Source organism: Ostrinia nubilalis, chromosome 10 (assembly GCF_963855985.1).
Source record: "Ostrinia nubilalis chromosome 10, ilOstNubi1.1, whole genome shotgun sequence".
NCBI lineage: Eukaryota > Metazoa > Arthropoda > Insecta > Lepidoptera > Crambidae > Ostrinia > Ostrinia nubilalis.
This window is the reverse complement of record NC_087097.1, coordinates 9,791,656-9,808,247: the sequence shown is the minus strand read 5'-3', so window position 1 is coordinate 9,808,247 and position 16,592 is coordinate 9,791,656. Positions and strand designations below refer to the sequence as shown.

Genomic DNA, 16,592 nt, shown 5'->3' with positions numbered 1-16,592 from the left:
GTGTTAAAGACATACGCCGACACAAAACCTTCGATTGGACATACCGTGTACATGAAAATGAGGTTTTTAAACACTAAAATATGGTGACAAACAAGTATTTTTTGTATCTAACTACTGCGTAGGCGTCACCCCCAAAGTTTGAACTTTTGACCTAAAATGAAAATGGAAAGCATAGTTCAGTCGCTTCGGAACTGCGGAAGTGTTTTAGCGTGTTCTATGGATGTATTAGTAATGTTCATGTGTTTGTGCATTTGTTTGATCTAATCATTCAATTAAATCGACAACAAAGCTCGCTATACCTCAGCTTCCGTGTGTCGCGTAGTTTGCCAATCCGTACCTATTTCTGGTATTGGCAAGCCAATGTCCGATAGTGTTTGTCGGTTGTTCACACGTATACGTAACGTACGTACTACACAGTTGCCATAAAAAATGAGCTCCGGAGAGAATCTTTTATCTGTACGAAGCGCGACACCGCTTGACACGCTCAAGCTATTGTCAATAATAGCCTGTATTATTTAGTGTCAACTCAACCTCGGTTTTATCTTATTACCGTATACTTGAGACTTAATTACAAATCAGTATCGCTTAAACTCTAAAGGAGACGTGGTGTCTGTGAAACGAACGTGTCACTTGCGATTTTTTTTGGAAAATCGAGTAGTGTTGTGTTGAGTGTTGAATGATATGGAGTTCCAATACTACGGGAACTTCGACCGGCAGCCGGCGCGGCGGATACCGGACCATCCGTGGTGGGATGAGGAGGACACCCTCACTGACCGGCGTATTAATGGTAAGCCACCATAAGAGCTTTGATACGCCGATAGTTACAATATTAATGACTTTTTCTCGATGATTTATTCGCCTTCTTTCAAGCTTTAAACGTTTTTAATTTCGCGCGCTTTCATGACACGAATATTGTAAAATGATTTAGACATTCTGCTGAATTTTATCAACGCATTGTTTAAGTAGGCTTACAAGTGTAAGTAAATAGAAGATAGACTCTCGGAAGAGCAAACTTGTTTTTGTTCATCATGGCCTAGAGATAATTTGACAGTCGGTTAACTTTAGTAGTTAGTTGATTTTGCTATTTGTTTTTGCTTTATTTACTTCAAGATGATTCAAATAATGGAAAATTGTACACTTTAATTAAAACTTTTTGGTATTATTTAAACATATGTATAACAGAATACGAATTCTGTATTACTAAAATACCTAAACCACAGTGCCTGAGCTAGAAATTTGTTTTGACAGTCTACATAGTTTTACAGAATAAGATTACTTTGATGTAAGTCACGGTTAGTTAATGTATCTGTGTATTAGGTTAGGTACTTGTAAATTAATATTGAATTGGCTGACCTAAACTTAATGTGCCTACCTAGATACTTCTGGGATCTATGGAACTTTTCTACCTTCCTAGCGATATTAGGCCTTTTGGGCTAGTTCAACTTTTAGTATTTTTTTAATGGACTTTTTTGTAATGTCCATTTCTTTTTGCCAGTATTTGTCTCTGAGAGTATCTATTCATCTAATGTACATTTATCTATTGCGCACATGCCTGGATACTGATTCGTAATCACGATAACCTGCGGTATCTCCGTTTTAGGTTATCAAGATATGAATAACACGGTCAAGTCATGGCAGTTTGCGCATCACTTAGGAGTATGCAAAGTTGATCCTAAATAACTAGATAATGTGTCTCGTATAAAACTCTTTAAAAAAGACATGGTCCAAAACATTACGGTTTCTATTCAACCAATTTTTACGATACTGATACTTTTAATAAGGAGAAATGCCAAGCTAATACCAACTGGGAAACAACATAGCCTATGCCTCAATGTTTTTATTATAAAATAGACATACCTCCCTCTGTAGTACTATGGGATAGGTAAATAAAGAATAATATTCTTTGAATTATGGTATTTGGACCTTTAATTCTCTTCTTACTCCTCTGAAACCAATACAAATGTCACTTCATATCAAAAACTCATTCAACGACGCGAGTAGAGTTCACATTTTTTGTTTACATCAATGCCAAACCATTGTGCACAGTATTTTGATTTATTTATACATACATAATACGGCATACTATGCCTTCAAAAGCCATAAATAAGTAAACAGTAGGTAAGTAGGTACACATTCTTTGAAACGTTTAACATTTCCTCCAAAATTGTATTCCAATGATTAGTTGTTATTGCATTTTCTCATCAAGTTGAACTTGCTATTTCATTAACTAGTAAATTGTCTTTTCAGTATTTTTACATAGAAAGGCATAGATAATGCGTTTTTTGAGTAATTTATTTGCACGATAATAACCTTGACAAAGGCTTTTGGAGGAATTTATTATGGAATGTAATGTACCTACCCAGAAAACATGACTTAACTTGACGGTAGGTAACGAAGAATTTGAATTATTTAGAAACTGAAAAATATTTATTTATTTATTTAAACTTTAATGCCAAAATAAATTTGTACATAAGGCGAACTAAATTGATATATTCCTATTTTCGGCATTAGGCTTTCATTTAGAATTTCGATTTATTTATGAGCTTACAGCTTAGGAGATGTTTATTCACAAATTATACTTATAATCTGGAAATGGGTGATTATACCTACACCTGAAAAAGGAAACGATTTATAACACACTAGCTGACCCGGCGAACTTTGTTCCGCCCTAATGGCAATAAATAAGCAGACTTTTTTTTATTTCGAACGGGATATCCTATGTCCTACTCCTGGCTCTAAACTACCTCCCTGACAATTTTCAGCTAAATCGGTTCAGCCGTTCTTGAGTTATAAGTGGAGTAACTAACACGACTTTCTTTTATATATATAGATTATCTTTATTTAAACAATATTGAAACTATTTTCCATTCAAATTAGCTTTTGTTTGTGCGAAAAAAATTGGATAGGATTCAATGTCTAATATCAATTAACTAAGTACTGTTAAACTCATAACAACAATACGTATTGTTTTTAAAATGAAAATTACACTATCTTAATTAGTTTTTATTTCACGGATCGACGAATTAACGTTGTTTTTATTACTGTCGCGATTGCATACCTATTGAAAAGGTCACAATCCGCATATGGTACCTACACATTATATGTAAAAAAAAAATATTCTTTATATCTTTAAGAGTGCTATAAACATAAAACATAATTAAAGTAAAACAAAATAATGTCATTGTTTCGACGTTTAATTGAATGAATAACGCTGATTGAAGAAATAATTCGTGTATTTCGATTACTTTTCGGATTAATTTACAACCGTTGTTCGTTCGTGTTTCGTTGCTGGTAATCGAGTGAAGTTGACGCGGGCCGCCCCCGCGCTCCCCTCCAGGCTCCTTGCTCGTATACAACTTCAGACGTATTATGTGCGCTGATGCGCCGATAGATGGCGTTAACATGCCGCCGGCCTTGGAAGCTCCAAGCTTCCAAAATGATGATGATCGAATCTTCATGCGTGTGTCATCGAAGGGCTCCCCGATAATGCCGCAGGCGTCCACGAGACCGCAGGCGTCGACGAGATTGCTGGCGTCGACGAGATTGCAGGCGTCGACGAGATTGCAGGCGTCGACAATTCAGCTGCAGTGGGCAGTGGTAGTGGGCAGATCTTTGAAAAGGCCCGCTGTACTGTCCCCGTCGCGGTGCGAATGTCAGCGACTCGTGAAACTCCGTCTCTGCCAGGGAAGACGCGTATGATTCTCCCCAGGCACCACTTGAGAGGCGATTGATGATCGTCTTTGATAAGGACAAGACTATCTAGTTTTATGTCGTCCTTCTGCGTTTTCCATTTTGTTCTTAGTTGAAGCTCTGCCACGTATTCTGTCGACCAGCGCCTCCAGAAATGTTGCCGTAGTTGCTCGACTCGGTCGTAGCGTGCCAGGCGACTGCTCGGCACCTCGGTGATGTCTTCACAGGCTGGAGCGGTCAACGGTCGGCCGATGAGAAAGTGGGCAGGAGTTAAGGGTAAGAGGTCGGAAGGATCTGTAGACATAGCCGATAGAGGACGGGAATTTAGGATGGCTTCAATTAGTACTAAAACAGTGCTAAATTCCTCATATGTTAGGTGAGCATTGCCTACTATACGTCTAAGGTGATGCTTGCATGATCGAACTCCTGCCTCCCAAAGTCCCCCAAAATGAGCAGCGTATACTGGAATATGTTTAAATTTTATGCCATCGTTGGCAGTAAAATCTATAATTTTATCGATATTATCTTGAATTAATAATGGAAACTCTTTTTCTGCTCCAACGAAATTTTTTCCGTTGTCAGAGTGTATTTCTGCGGGTTTTCCGCGCCTTGAAATAAATCTCTTTAACGCTAAAATATAATCATTAGTGGATAAGCCACTTACTAATTCTAAATGAATGCATCTAGTTGTAAAACAAACAAATAAACAAATGTATGCCTTTATTAATTTTGACCCCCGACCTTTGCGGTTCAATATGAAAACTGGTCCCGCGTAATCTACGCCAGTGTACATAAAAGGAAAACCTGCCTTTAAACGTTCTTTAGGTAAATTACCCATTATTGGAGTTAAAGTTTTTCCTTTCAGGCGTGAACACCTTACGCATTCATGCACTATTTTTCTGGCGAGATTCCTACCAGAAAGCGGCCACCAACTTTCGCGTATAGTGCACAATAGGTGCTGGGGTCCAGCGTGTAATAAATGTTTATGATAATATTTAAATAAAAGACCGGTAAAATGATGTTTGCTACACAACAATGCAGGATGCCGTTTATCATAATTAAACCTGGACGAATCGCATAACCTACCTCCCACACGAATTAATTTATTATCGTCAAGAAATACATTTAAACTTAAAATACCATTCGCTTCTTTACATTTTGTTAGTGGTATTTCGTTTAATAAGTTGCTGTATACAGTCGGAAACATCTGGGCTTGCGCGCAGCGTGTCACAACAACTTCTGCATCGTGTAACTCGGCGACTGATAAGGGACCGGTGCGTCGCGCCTGCTTATTGCGTGTATTGTGAATGAACCTCAGTAGGTACGCTCCAGTCCGCTTCAATCTATTAAACTGTGAAAACCTTTTGAAGTCGAATAAGCAATCTGCATTTGTACAAACTGCACTAACTATTTTAAGTTTTAACTCTGGTAGATCTTCACGGATAGGTATCGCTTGAGTATCCCTTGACCAGTCTGCACAATGTAAAAAGGTAGGCCCGTGCCACCACAGGTTATTGTTCTTTAGTGCATCGATGTAAAGGCCCCTTGACACTAGATCGGCTGGGTTTTTATCGCCGTCTATATGCAACCACAGTGAATCGCCTGTCAACTCGTTTACCTCTGTTATTCGATTTTGTACAAAAGTTTTTAATAAATGTGGGGACATACGTAACCACCCCATCACGATTGTTGAGTCCGTCCAAAAGCAAACCGAATCGAATTTTAATCTAAGTGACTCAACAATCTTTTTGTACAATCTCGCACCAATTAAAGCACCACAAAGTTCTAATTTTGGGATACTGATCGTTTTCAAGGGAGCAACCTTACTTTTTGCACATAGTAGATTAAGCGAGACTACTGAATTCTCATCTATTGTACGAATATATGCACAAGCGCCGTATGCATCTTGTGATGCGTCTGAAAAAATATGTAGTTCCGTACGATGAGTGTGAGCTGCCCTAACACATCGTGGAATTTTAATGTCGTGTAAATGTTTTTGAATCGAATCTATGAATTTATGGAATTTTTCTGTGACGTCACTCGGTACTAGGTCATCCCAGTCGATTTTACATAGCCACAGCTTTTGTAAAATGATCTTAGAAATTATGACAACAGGGCCTAGGAGACCTAAAGGGTCATAAATTTGAGAAATGATTGACAACATCTTTCGTTTAGTTAATTGAGTGTTATCGCAGTTCTTACCTAACTCAGACGTAAAATGAAGTAGGTCATTTTTATTATGCCATCCTAAACCGAGTGTTTTTGTTTGTGTATGCTCGCCTATTGCCAACTCTTTTGACGAGTTTGTCGAGGTTACGTCACAGTTAAATGTCCATTTACGTAATGGGTAACAATATTGCCTTAAAATTTGTGATATTTTTTCGCAAATATTTATTAATTCAGCAGGATCATCGCATCCTGTAATTAGATCATCAACGTAAAAGTCCTCTTTGATAATGCGCGATATTATTTCATCGTCGCATTCCTGTGCTACCTGTTGTAGGCATCGCATACTAAGGTACGGCGCTGACGCAGTGCCATACGTCACGGTATTTAACCTATACACGTCTATCGGATCCGAAGGGCTTTCTCTCCAAAGTATAAGCTGTAAATTACGCTGGTCTTCATGAATGAGCGTCTGTCGAAACATCTTCTCGACGTCCGCGCTTGCTACCCAATAATATTGCCTAAAGCGTAATAAAATCGAGAAAATATCGTTTTGAAGCCTAGGTCCGATAAACTGTAAATCGTTTAAGGATTTATCAGAGGTAGTGGCGCAGCTGGCGTCAAATACTACCCTTAATTTAGTAGTAGTACTACTCTCGCGAAATACGCCGTGATGCGGTAAAAAATAGTGTGGATCACTGTACTCGTTTATTTTTGTCATGTGACCTAAATCCCTATATTCTCGTATAAAATCCACATACATACGTTTATATTGAGGCATACGTTCTAACTTCCGTTCTAACGAGAGAAATCGTTTATAGGCAACCGAATATGAGTCACCCAACAAATCAGCTGACTCCTTTAGAGGTATACGAACTGAAAACCTACCATCTATTTCCCGTTTTGTCGTATTTTTAAATATTTCCTCGCATTTACGTTCATCACAAGTAAGTATATTTTCGCGAGGGCTACTATCCTCCAATTCCCAAAATTGACGTAATTGTAAATCGATAGTTTGTGTAAAATTGCATTGAATGTTTTGTTTACAACGCATTTTATTCGTATAAATTGGCCCGGAAATCAACCAGCCCAATTTCGTATCTTGAAGGTACGGACCACTTTTTAATCGTATTTTATTATCGTTTAAAATTTCCCAAAATAAGTCCGCACCTATTAATAAATCGACTTCCGAAGGTAGATAATAAGTAGGATCAGCGAGCTCGATGTTGTTTGGAATTCGTATAGTCTCAACATCGATACTCACGGGCGGTAAGAATAACGTGATACGCGGTAAAACAAAACATTGAACGCTCGTAGAAAAATCGTTTAACTTTGAGTGAATAATCAAATCGCATAATTTATTAGAGTGTGACACCGATTGTCCCACACCTGATATTCGAACAGTGGACTGTAAAAACTTCGTATACTTAATTCGTTTACAAAATGTTTCCGAAACGAAACAATGTTGGCTCCCGTTATCTAGGAGCGCTCGTGCCGTGTGTCGCTTATTATTATCGTCCAGTACCTCGATTAGCGCTGTAGATAATAGAACTGGTCGCGTCAACACCGGCAGAGGTGTATTTTGTGTTTGATTCAATGATGAATGCAATACAGTTGATTTTAAATGTGACGTACTGGATGCATTATGTGATGACGTGCTAACACAGTTGAGGGAATCTTTATGTAGTAAGCTGTTATGTTTTTGTTTACATTGCTGACAAGGGCCGAAAAAACAGTCTTTAATCAAGTGACCTGGACGTAAACAATTGGGACAAAGGTTGTTATCATTGACTAATTTATGTCGATCCTCAACAGACAAAGGACAATGTTCGTTCTCCATACATTGTTCGCCTAAGAACCAACAATTTTGACATATTACTACCCGAAAGCGAAATAATACGATTCTGTGTGTAAGAACAATGATTCCTGATGGACACTTGCCATAAAATTAATGATTAAGAATATTAAATCACAGCGATTTTATAATATGTCGTTTATGACAACATGGCGTCTAATGTATTGTGTGAATGTATGAACACCGATTCGCGAAAAATGTTTTGTATTGTCGTCACGCCGAGTCGCAGCCAAATAGTATAAAATAATAGAACAAGTTTTAGAAATACAACTCGGCATTCCACTTTTATAATATGCCCACATATTGCACGTAAATAAACAACATGAATCGTAGGTTGTTTCCACCCTTGTCATCTGACACATGAAATAAACTCCTATTGTATTATAGATATCGAAGCCGAATCGTATATAATAATAGAATGGGTTTTGGAGATCACTCGGGGTTCCACTTTTATAAAATACCTACATATTGCATAAAAATAACACGAATCATGAGTTTTCTTTTCACCATTTACATCTGACACGAGATAACAAACTCCTATCTCCATGACTACCGTCATAGTCTATGCCAAAGACTACAATATTTTAAGCAAGAAGTTTCAAACCTTAGCGGCTACGGTAACCCCTGGGCCACATACATCATGATAACATTCGGTCGACACCGGAACGAAGTCTTGCGATTATGCAAAAAAGCATCGTATTCTAGTGCGGCTATATCACGTTCAACCGGGGTTTTAATTCGACTAAAGTCCTGACTAAAGACTGGAAGAAAATACGCCGCATTGTATGAGCACTTCGTGTTCGTTAAAGCGGCTTCAGATCTAGAGCCCACATAGTTTTCTTTCCAATAATATCCGCAAGTAGCGCTGCATGATCTTTACAACAAAAACGGCAATAGTTATTAAGGTGCCAAAATTATATGATTACTTTGGTACGGTATTATACACGTTCGAAGATTTGTCATTTTCATTCATTTCATCATCATCATCATCATTTCAGCCACAGGACGTCCACTACTGAACATAGGCCTCCCCCAATGACTTCCACATCGCACGGTTGGTAGCGGCCTGCATCCAGCGCCTTCCCGCTACCTTTATCAGGTCGTCGGTCCACCTTGTGGTGGGTTGACATTGCAGAATATGACTTTTGATAGGTTCATCATAGAATTCGGCGGGGATATCCTCACGGAGGAAGTTCGTAAAAGGGCGGAACAAGATCTTATAATAATGCAAGGCCGAAGCTGTAACGCGCGTGCTCCTACGTGTAATCCGGCGAGTATGCAATAAATAGTAATGTCTGGTAAATAGTGGTAATACGTATCGTTCGTTCGTTCGTTTCAGCCGAAAAGACGTCCACTGCTGGACAAAGGCCTCCCCCAAGGATTTCCACGAAGACCGATCCTGCACCGCTCGCATACAGGCACCTCCCGCGACCTTCACCAGATCGTCGGTCCACCTAGTGGGAGGCCTGCCCACGCTACGTCTTTCGGCTCGTGGTCGCCACTCAAGAACTTTCCTGCCCCAGCGGCCATCAGCTCTACGAGCTATGTGCCCCGCCCCGTCTATATCTATATGCGCTACGATTACAGGGTATCATTTTGCATATTCGCAAGACTTCACTCCGCTGCTGTCAAATCAATGTCGCATAATGTTATCGCAATGTGTGTGGCCCTTGGCCAAATCACAGAAGCCTATGCGAAGAAAGAGCACTTGAATGACAATGAAAATCAGGGTTACCATTTTATAAGATCTCCTCACTATTGAGGGTAACAAAGTAACATTAATAATCTAGCCATTAATTACATTTATTACCTATACGAGAAAGTAAAGCAACATGCGGTTTTATTTTAATTTGTAACAGTTTGTTCCAAGTTTAGTTTTACAACAGTATTGCTGTTTCAGCTGTCACTGTGAAGCTTTGGGAAAATAAATAAATAGAAAAATATTAACATAAATATTTATTTAAGTTTTTATGTTCATTATCATATGCCAATTTAAGTTACACTGTGTGACAGTCTTTGACACTAAACAAACTTTTCAGCTTAATAATACCTACCTACAGGGCGTTTTTATAGTTACTCTTGCTGATGAAACAAGAAGGGTTGATTCTACTACTGAAATACAACTACTTTTCTTACAGGACCAATATCAAATTCTCAAAAAAATTCACATCCTCGTGATGGTGATAATTTCTATGGAGAGGTTTTTTTTTATATTCGGTCTCTTGGGATAAGTTATTCCATTTGAGCAGTAGAATTAATCCTTTTTATTTGATCACATATAAAAATAACACAAGTGTTTAGGAAAACTTCTTCTTTGGTATGGTATCACTACGGAGTTATAATGTCGGCAACTCTGTATCACCGACTTGTAACTTTCAAACAGTATGAATAATAAGGGCACCACATTGGTTTTCTTTCTGAAAAAAGGCTTTCACTTTTAGTACTAACCCTTTAGCACTATTTCATTGAAATAAAAATACAATAAACGCACAGAAGACTGAAATTGAGTCAACTGACGTGACATTTATAATTTGTTGACATTATGACAGTTTGACAAGACTAGGGATTGAAAAAGTTTTAATTGAAAAAGTAAAATGACAATTTATTAAAACGATTCACAAGGATATAATCGATTAAAAATATTTATAAAATGTTCTGATACTTGCCTGTAACGATTATCCAATCCTGGTTTCTACTGAAAAACTACCTCGTGGCAAGATTTTAATAAAATAATAAAATCTTTATCTTCTCTTTCACAATCTATAAAAGTTCATTAATTGGTCTATTATTATACATGTGCTATAAATGAGGGTTTTCGCGATTGAAAAATCCGCGAGATGGCAATACGTAGACGCGAGGTCCAAATGCTGCATGATTGGTGGATATCTGTCAATGTCATGTCAAAAATAACCAATCATGCAGCATTTGGACCTCACGTCTACGTATTGCCATCTGGCGGATTTTTCAATCGCGAAAACCCTCATTGGCATAGATTATGAGAGACTGGCAACTATACTAGGTTTCTCTCACTTCAACTGGCATTGGATTCAACATCGGATTCTGACACTTTTACAGTTATGATACCATGAATATCAGTTTATGGTCCTAATTATTTTTATTTTATTTACGACCTTCGACCAGTTGGACACTTTAGATAGCTTCTTGTAATAGTGTCAATATCTTTTTAGCTTTTAACGCAAATCTAGTCTTCAAAGCAGTTTAATCGATTTATTTTATTTTCAAAATCGATATTTTATTGTCTATGATGGCCGCAGGAACATCACTATACATGGACTCAATTGGACTCCCAGCAATAAAGTACGGTAATGCCTCGTACAGATTTTATCGGCAAAAATTATGGAACTTGATAGGTTTTAGACCATGCCACGCACCAAAACGTCCGGAAGTTGTAATAGTATTATAGAATAAACGTTGAAAGACTTATTTATTTAATTTTTCAATGCTTAAGTGTCCATTAGAATGAAAGGGTGCTTAAAGTATTAAAAAAAATAGAAAATAATTATGATGGGTTAATGTTTTTGGGCGGTTTTTAGGCGGTTTCTGACAATGTCCTTTAAAAACATACTACATATGTATAACGCGTGATTCCCACGACATAATACACAAACACGATTACGTTTAGCTGATTTATTGTTTTCTGATTTCGCAGCCACATAACTATAACTATGTGCTTGCACTGCTGGAGATTTCACATTTTGAGACTGTTTATTACTGTTATTGAATTTATTAAAGTTGCTGTTATTAGAATTGCTATTATTATTATTCACGTTTATCATTTCTAATAAATCAGCTCGGTTCTTGAGAAAGGTCAGCAAATCGTCCAGTTTCAACTTACGGTTAGAACTATTTGTAATTAACGCGCCCTTGTGATTCTCCCACTCACGTTCAGTGGATGAATCGAGTTTACATACGATTAAATACATAATCAGAGTGTCCCATGACTTGGTGGGTTCTCCTAATGATTCTAGGGCACGTAAATTACGCAAAATAGTGTCAATTAGTTTTCTAATAAGTAAAGGTGATTCCCTATTCATATTTGGCAAAGAAAACAACGACTTTACATGGTTGTGTATCAAAAGACGATCGTTTTGGAATCTATTGACTAATAGTTCCCACGCATGAACATAATTTGCATCTGTTAATTCCAATGCGCCTATGACCTGAAGTGCACTACCGCTAAGCGATGACCGCAAATAATGGAACTTTTGAATCGCATCTAAATCGGTACGGCAATGAATCATAGTACAATAGGAATTTTTGAATTCTAGCCAGTTGTCATAAGAACCGTCAAAGGTGGGTAATTTAATATCAGGTAATTTAATTTGCATCGACTGACCTTTTTTGCATAAATTACCGCTATTCGTAACAATATCATCACTATTGTCTTCCAAAATCGATTTAGCAAGAGAAATACATCCGTAATACTGTTCCTCAAAACTTTCTCGATATTCAATAAGACTTACAAGATCATTTTCATCAGAGATTTCCTCTATTTTACTTTGTAATGCATTAAATTCATCAAATACAGACTCCAATTGAGAAATTCTTAATTTTAATTCAATTAATTGAGGCTTTGTCAAATCGATATTTTGTAATTTTGAAATATGTTTATCGAATGACGTTAATCGAGCTTTGAGTACTCCTCTTTGCCTTTTTAGGTCTGTAACGGATGTTTTTAAAGAAGTAGAACGTTCTTTGGAGGCTGACCGACTACCCTCCCTAGAAGATGTTTTAGGAATTCTAAGCTTAGAATTTGCAGAAACATATTCCTCATCGCTCATTATGGGAAGAAATTAGAAAGCAAGGAGTACGTACGGTTTTTTGCAGGATCACCTTATTCGCTTACGGCGCACAGTAGGCTGTGACGTTGCAGTTGTCACGAACACCACAAACGGCTGGAATTTTGAAAAATAACACTGTTTCAGCACTAATCGATTAGGATGGGACGTGAAAAGGAAGGATAACACCTGACCGTTGATCCGATTGATGTGTCTTGGCCTGGTTCCTCGTCTTTGGCTTCAGTTTCAGGATACGCGCCGGGCAACGACTTCCGTGCAATATCTTGAGTCCAAGGCTCCATCCGGCTCGAAGGACCAATGTTTCGACGTTTAATTGAATGAATAACGCTGATTGAAGAAATAATTCGTGTATTTCGATTACTTTTCGGATTAATTTACAGTCATTCTGACTGTAACTGAAAATTCGCAAAAAAATTACATTACTAAATTTTTAAAACCTTAAGAAGGTCAGGCAATAGAGTTCAAAAATATTGTTTTTATATTGTTTATGTAGAGGATTGTTTTTATTAAGTTACGTAAATCTACTACTACGTACACCTTATTTGGACTACTGTATGTCCTGGAACCTGGAATGTATATTTACGTCCCTTGCTGGACGGAGTTCCAAATAAACTAGAGGTCTAAGTTTGCTGGACGTCTTTCTGCAAAACAATTACTGTGCGCCTAATAGGTTAACCGGCAGTCTAGCCACTTGAGATGTGGTCTACCTAAGGAAAGTGTCCTATATGAATATACATTGCAAACTATACATAAATAATATTTGAACGATATAATTAAGGATTTTGTACATTGTTACATAATAAAGTTTGAACTAATCAATCTGTTTTGCTGCCCATTCAAAAACGCCTTGCAAAAATTAAAGCAATGTGAAAATGTAAGTAAGTTGCTTTAAAAACCTTACGGGCACTAGTACCATTTAAATAGATATTAACTCAAAAAGGTGCTTCGTATATGCTCGTCTAGACGGCAGAAAGGGACCGTATCGATTCGCAGGATAATTTTAGAAAGCACTCCGTGCGGAAGCTTTGCCTTAAGGCGATCACTGGCGCGAGAGTGCTTCTGTGATGCTATACCTGTATTATGTTTCTTTTTTTAATTACAATTTTAAGTACATTTTTTTTCATATTAATCTTTACAAGTATATTGCGTTTAAATGTAGCTTGCTTATGGCTAATGGTATTGCCATTGTAGGCATAATTATTGTTAAAAGCTGTGCTCAAGACTTCGTGAGTGTGAAAATCGTTTACGTTAAGTTTCCAGTTTCTTATTTTCTGCGCAATTTTCTAAATTTGTACAACGTAAGTAAATAAAGATTAATCATATATTATAAACATTCACTGTGTTTCATGCACTGTGCTACATCTGGCATCTTACGCTCAATATTTATTGGTGGCGTCTATGAAAAATATTGAAAATTGAAATACGCTGCTTTTCCGACGTGTTAGCAACGAAAGGATTAACGCTGATTTGGCTATCAAATTACACCTGAGGAACGCGGGGAGTCGTACGGGATAACAAAAAGATATTCCTTGTGGCATTCGAACGTTGGCCGTGAGATAGAGCGCCATGACCCGAGAGCCTCCTAAAAAAAATCCGTGTGTGTTGTGTACCGATGATTGATGGCTTGATTTGGTAAATTATGGTATTGGTGAATAAGTTGGTTTCAGACTATTTGTATTTAATACCTAATTTGTGAGTGAGTATGTGTACGAATCTAACATATCAGAAGTGAGTCCGACGCCCATTGGTATGTAAATTATTTATTTTTATTATTATTGATCAAGTTGCATGAAAAAACAAGTGAGTTTTCTGGATGTAGCCGCTCAATCAATAGTTGACTGGCAGAAAATAACATTAAGTCCTTATTTTATGCACTTTTATTTTGTGCGATAAAGTTCACAACAAATGAATGGAAAATACAGTGAGAAAAAAAAAACTGATATTTTTTTGGATACTGTTACTTACGTTATTATTTGAGAAGATCTGCTGTGATAATTTAAAGTTTTAATTTAATTTAAAAAAAAACCGCGAAGTGAGTAATTTTTGGTATGAGGATGTCATGATGCAATTTTTGCAAAGAAAGATTTATTTTATTTATCAAGAATTGAAGATATTTATTATTTAGATCTTCGCAAGAAACTAAGTATGAATTTGGAATTGCTAAAAGTGATTTTATAGTGAATATATTGAATTGATAAAAGTACCATCTTACTAAGAGAAAAGTTCTCAGCAGATAGTTTATGATTAATATAAAGATACTAATCATAAACTATCTGCATTAAAATAATGTAATATGACATGCTGTTTGGAACAAACACATCCTGACTCGGATTGCGCTAGCGAAGCGAACCTGTGTTTATATTAACACCATTAAGATAAAATTTCGTGGCGAGGCCTCGAAACAATAAACACCATTGTGTGTGGTTCTAAAGGTTCAAAGTAAGTACTTGTGATTTGTTACTATTATGATGAATTTGGTTCGACAATTTGTCGTGATTGTGCAAACATGATTTATGGAGATACATATATTTTAAGAGTTACTGGTAATAATAATTTATATTTTGTGTATTTTAGCCCATGGAAAGGTATGAACCTGCTATATTTACAAATGGCAAATGTACTGAAATAATCATAACATTGACTGACTGAACACATGGGCGATGAAAGTTGGTAATTTTAACAAATCGATAATAAGTAGGTAAGACTACCTAATTGTCGTAGAGATGTGAACACAAATGATAAGTGTTTTGATTTTGACGTCGAAAAATAAATAAGATTCGGTAATTAGTTCATTACTCCAGTGAATGGAGTTGTTTTGAAGATACGTAATTAACACTGTCAGAGTGGTTAAAGATTGGTCAAAGTTTACAAGTTGAAAAGCGACACCTACGTGATTGTCTAAATGTGTCTGCGTTACATTTATGTTACCACACGCAATGTATTTGAAATAAAATCGTATCTGAGGTAAATGAAGTGATAAGTAAGTAATTTGTTTTCAACCATCAATGTGGGATTTAACAGTTGGGCTTTCAGATTTGGTAGCCGTTGTGCTAGAATTTTTGTGATATTATATGAGTAACGTATTGGTTATTACGTCACTATGAAAAATTGAACTTGAGTTAATAATGGTTTGATACCTAAGTGTAAAGATCACGAAAGTCCGGTGATGTTGTGATGATAACAATGATTTTACAGGTAATGTTTACAGATACCGATTGAAAGATTTAATTTTGAATTAAATGATGATTTGTTAACCGGAACAAGGTAATTTAATACATAACTGATGTGTAATAAATCCAGTGCAGCTTATACAGCCATGTGTAGTGAGCGATACCATGTAGTATCGATGAATATGATTTTAATCAAATTACTGGTTTTTACAACAGTTATTTAGAGCGGTTTTAAGTTTACGTTTGTTGATCTTGTTGAAGCAGATGTAGCGAAATTAGAGCTAGATAAATTGTGTACCATATGGGTAACAGTGTTTTAAAGCATACCTACAATTGATTTACCAAGAGACAGTTTATTGTGATTGGTGGTATAACCAATTAGCAGTGAAAATAGATACATCATTGAAATTACGTTATATTCGTTTGAGTGTAACTATCCCGTTGGGAAAAGTTATGGTGTGTTAATGTTGTAATTATTATTATTATTCGATGACTGAGTAAGAAAGGTAGGCCGAATAGCAAGCAGCGCTCACATAATTGTGAAATGGATGCTGAAGCTTAAACGGTGCTCACTCAGTAGGTAGATAGATACCTGAATTATTGCGTAAGGGAAATGCTATGAGAACAAATACAAGGGTGCCAGAGATTATTCTTATAAATAGACAAATTACCCATAATAATTGATGCAAATCTAACTATTTGATTCTAGTAACACAAATTGTGTCGAATACCCTATATTTTATAGTGAATGAATAGTGATGAATGAACTAACAAATAAGTAAGCTATAGACCTGAATCACTATGGAGAAGAGACTAATATACGAGTGATACTATGTGAAAAGAATGTATGTTTATTGATATGTGAAATGAAATGAAATGAAATGAAATGAA

The 16,592-nt window shown here is 36.7% G+C and overlaps 1 protein-coding gene across 2 annotated transcripts in view; it reads left to right on the top strand.

Moving 5' to 3' along the window:
* The window catches only part of LOC135075180 (uncharacterized), an 80,957-nt gene that overhangs the window by 14,224 nt on the left and 50,141 nt on the right, over window positions 1-16,592 (top strand). The window contains exon 1 of one of the 2 annotated variants that reach the window (XM_063969540.1): window positions 413-787. The exons of the other annotated variant lie outside the window; for it this stretch is intronic. Within the exon in view, the coding sequence (XP_063825610.1) occupies window positions 682-787 (106 nt within the window). The 5' untranslated portion in view covers window positions 413-681. Of the gene's footprint in view, window positions 1-412; window positions 788-16,592 lie in introns of those variants that run through there. 2 annotated transcript variants of the gene reach the window in all.